Genomic DNA, 3,476 nt, shown 5'->3' with positions numbered 1-3,476 from the left:
CTGTCTGTCTGTCTCTGTCTGTTTGCATGTCTTTAAACGTACTCTCATCAACAGAAATAAGGGCTTTTTCTCAGCAAAACTAAACTACTGCGCGAACAAACTTTGAATACTCAACTCTTTCACAGTCCAAAAAACCCAAGGAAAAATCCCAGAGAGAGCATGGGCTCTATCAGTCGTGCTGTTATCTCTGTATATTTTTAGCATGATATTCACCTGTGCAGTGATGAAAAGCTACAAGGACTCCCACTCACTCTACTGGCCTGGACAGTGGGAAAAGAGTGGGAACATCTGCAGGAGCGACTCCTCCGCTGCTCACAGCTGTCAGTCCGCCAGAGGGAGCCACAGCAAACAGTCTGTTGTATGGTGTGCATAAAATGTTTTTAAGAAGGTCTCACATGATATGTCTGAAAATATTGTTTCCTTTAATGTAACTGGATTTTTTTTTTAGTGTAGTTGCTTTTCAAATGACAGATACATCACTTTTACATCAATTAGTTTATATTTGTTTTCATAACTATTTTTAAAAAAGGATAATTTCAAGGCACATTGACTGTTACAGTGACATATAATTATAGAAAATCTTGTTTTGTGAGGGTGCCGATGTTTACAGAGTAAAAAACAGTAGGCTATGCTGCAGTGGATATAAGTTAGCAGGGTTGCTGGGTTGAGCTCTTGATGTAGAGTGACAGATAGACAGACTGACTGTAGGCTTTGTTGATATGTTGCTACCAGTGACAGAGTGTTTACTGGATGTGAGGGTAGTCGCCGTCCACACAGACAGCAGGGCTGGAATATTAATTAGACAAGGTGGACACAGTCCCGGGCCCAAACCTTCAGGGGCCCTGAAGGCCTCATATCAAGTGTGTGTCAGTTGGTTGGTTTGTGGTAATTTGATCAACTGTGGATTTGTTTAGGAATATGCACACCTGAAAGGCAGCTCTGTTACATTGTGCCTATTGTTATGTAAATGTGAATTTAACCAAACAAAGGTCAATGTGCCAGTGCCCCCCAATTGGTTAATTCGCCCATGACAGCCACCCTGAAAACCTCTGGGGGGCAGCAAACTAAGGCCTTGTGAAATCTTGTGGTTTAAAACCAAAATGTGAGCCTTGTTATATTCAATCAGGATTCTGCTCTCTGCTTCCAAATACAACTAGAATCTGTTCATTGTTTTTGTTCATTTTTGTCATCACCCAGAGTAATGTTTGTATAATTTGTCTTTGACTTGAAAGATTGTGGTGTTCTATTTAGATAAGATAGTTTAGATAATTAGTTATTTTTTTTAATCTTAGACTCATAAGTTTCATTTGGTTGAACTGTGAGTCCTTTGAAAACTCAGGCCTGTATAGATTGAGTAGATCTGATTGAACTTCCATTTGTCATGGCTGTATGTTAAGGCCTGTGTCCAGGTTTCTACATGAATAATCCATTGGCAGGCAAATGCCGGCCAATCAGTCACTTCTTCTAGCTTCTGTTGTTTCCATATCCATCATTAAACACAATAAAGAAGAGCCATGTTCAACTCATGTCATGCTTTCAAACCTATTACATAACCCCATGGCAGCCATTTTGTCCCCAGAGCAACAGGCTGTAGACTGTTCTTAATACAATTCACATAAATTAATACCAGGTGCATACCAGATGAAGAAAAATATTTAGCAAATTACTTTGGCAGTAAATCAACACTTCTTGAGAAACATTGTACATTATGGATGATAAGAAAATTCTATATTAATATATATTCTAAATTAATATTAGACTACAGCACAGTAATAGTCACAGTAATATTAGTCTACAGTGCTGGTTATTTTAAAATAAGCACATCATCTCGTTGTTTCAGTGTTTTTCTGTATTTTACATTTTCCATGACCTCTATTTTCACTTTATTGACTTTGAAAGATACAGCGAAAAATAGATTGTTTGCTTAGTTGTGTGTCTTGTGCCTTTGTGTGTCAAACAGGAAAAGAGGAAGATGCTCGGGTTAGAGGTCATCGTGCTCTGTCTTCTTTTTGGAGCCCTGACTCACGGCCAGCAAACAACGTGCAGCAGTGAGTGCCACGAACTGGACCCCTGTTGCTTCACAGCCACACTAACATGTCATGTTAATCTGTTAAAACAGTTTTAGGGATATAATATGGAAGACTTCATCTTGCTGATTTTAATGCATTGCAATTTTCCATGGAGGTTTTATATGTGTATTTTGTGTGTGTGATCCTTCCAGAGAAGAATGAATGTCCCATAGACGTGTACTTCACCATAGACACATCTGAGACCATTGCTCTCCAGGAGCCACCCCCTGGATCACTGGTGGAGAGCATCAAGGTTCCTTGTTCATCTGCAATTTTATAAAAATCTCAACACAAAATAGTCCCCCATCATTTCCAAATGTATGTATGTATGTATGTATGTATGTATAATGGGTTGTTTCTTGTTGTTGTAGTTATTTGCAAAGCAGTTTGTACAGCGTTTAGAAGATGCTGAATTGAGAGGTGCTGTGCGGGTCACCTGGAACATCGGTGGACTGCACTTCTCCCAAGAACAGCTGGTGTTCAGCCGCATTGGACCGAAGAGTGATTTTATCACTGTGAGTGACGCACACACACACACACACACCCACACACACTTATGATCACACACCATCAGGTTCAAGATTGAATAGTTTCTTCAGATTGCATTTGGGTGTTTATTGTACCTATATTAAAGTGTATTATAACCAAGTGATGGATTAGAACAAGTTAATAACTTTGACATTGATCCTAGACATTATGTGTAAAATACTGGTTAAAGCTCTAAATGGAAGTAGTTGTTGGAACTACAGTATCATGTTACATTTATTTATTTCTGACCTGTGACCACACCCAAAATGTAGAAAGCTATGGAGAGTTGATGGAGAGAAACTTGTCACTCTTGGTGAGCATTGCTGCTCCACTGATTACTGATAAAATTGGTATTTTTTTTAGCTTACCACACATTTTATTAACACCAATGACAACCACGGCTGTGTACAACTGCTTGAGGTGCTGTCAGCCCTCACAACCTAGAAAAATAAAGAAGCTTTTCATGCAGTGTGTAGTACAGAGCAAAAACTGCTGATAACCGCAGTTGGATGGACGTACAGTTCCTTTGGCCTCAGGGTTTAAGATGTGTACTACACTGCAGTATTAAGGTTCCTGATATGAGCCCATGTTTTTGCATTGTCAAATAAAGGCCTTTAAAGGTCCAATGTGTGGGATTTAGTGGTATCTAGTGGTCTGTCACTTCACCCTTGCCTTCACAGTAGGAAGGAGAAACTATGGTGGCCGTCTAGAGTCTGTTCTAGGCTACTATAGAAACATGGCAGTCCAACATGGTGGACTCCATGGAAGGCGACTCACAGCGTTTGTAGATATCATTCTAAGATTAAAAAAACAAAACAATTCCTATATTCAGGTTATACAGATTATATTCCATTTCTGCCAGGAGATCCTCCTAAATGT

General features: G+C 39.4%; 1 protein-coding gene across 1 annotated transcript in view; it reads left to right on the top strand.

Annotated features, from left to right (window-relative positions):
- col6a2 (collagen, type VI, alpha 2) overlaps positions 1-3,476 on the top strand; it is a gene marked incomplete in the record, with an annotated part of 11,756 nt that overhangs the window by 315 nt on the left and 7,965 nt on the right. The window contains 3 exon segments of the mRNA XM_035670734.1: positions 1,961-2,048; positions 2,222-2,322; positions 2,441-2,584. Of these exon segments, the coding sequence (XP_035526627.1) occupies positions 1,973-2,048; positions 2,222-2,322; positions 2,441-2,584 (321 nt within the window).

Source organism: Morone saxatilis, unplaced genomic scaffold (genome assembly GCF_004916995.1).
Source record: "Morone saxatilis isolate NCDOM2014 unplaced genomic scaffold, NCSU_SB_2.0 Contig23, whole genome shotgun sequence".
NCBI classification, from domain to species: Eukaryota; Metazoa; Chordata; class Actinopteri; family Moronidae; genus Morone; species Morone saxatilis.
This window is presented reverse-complemented; position numbering and strand designations above follow the sequence as displayed.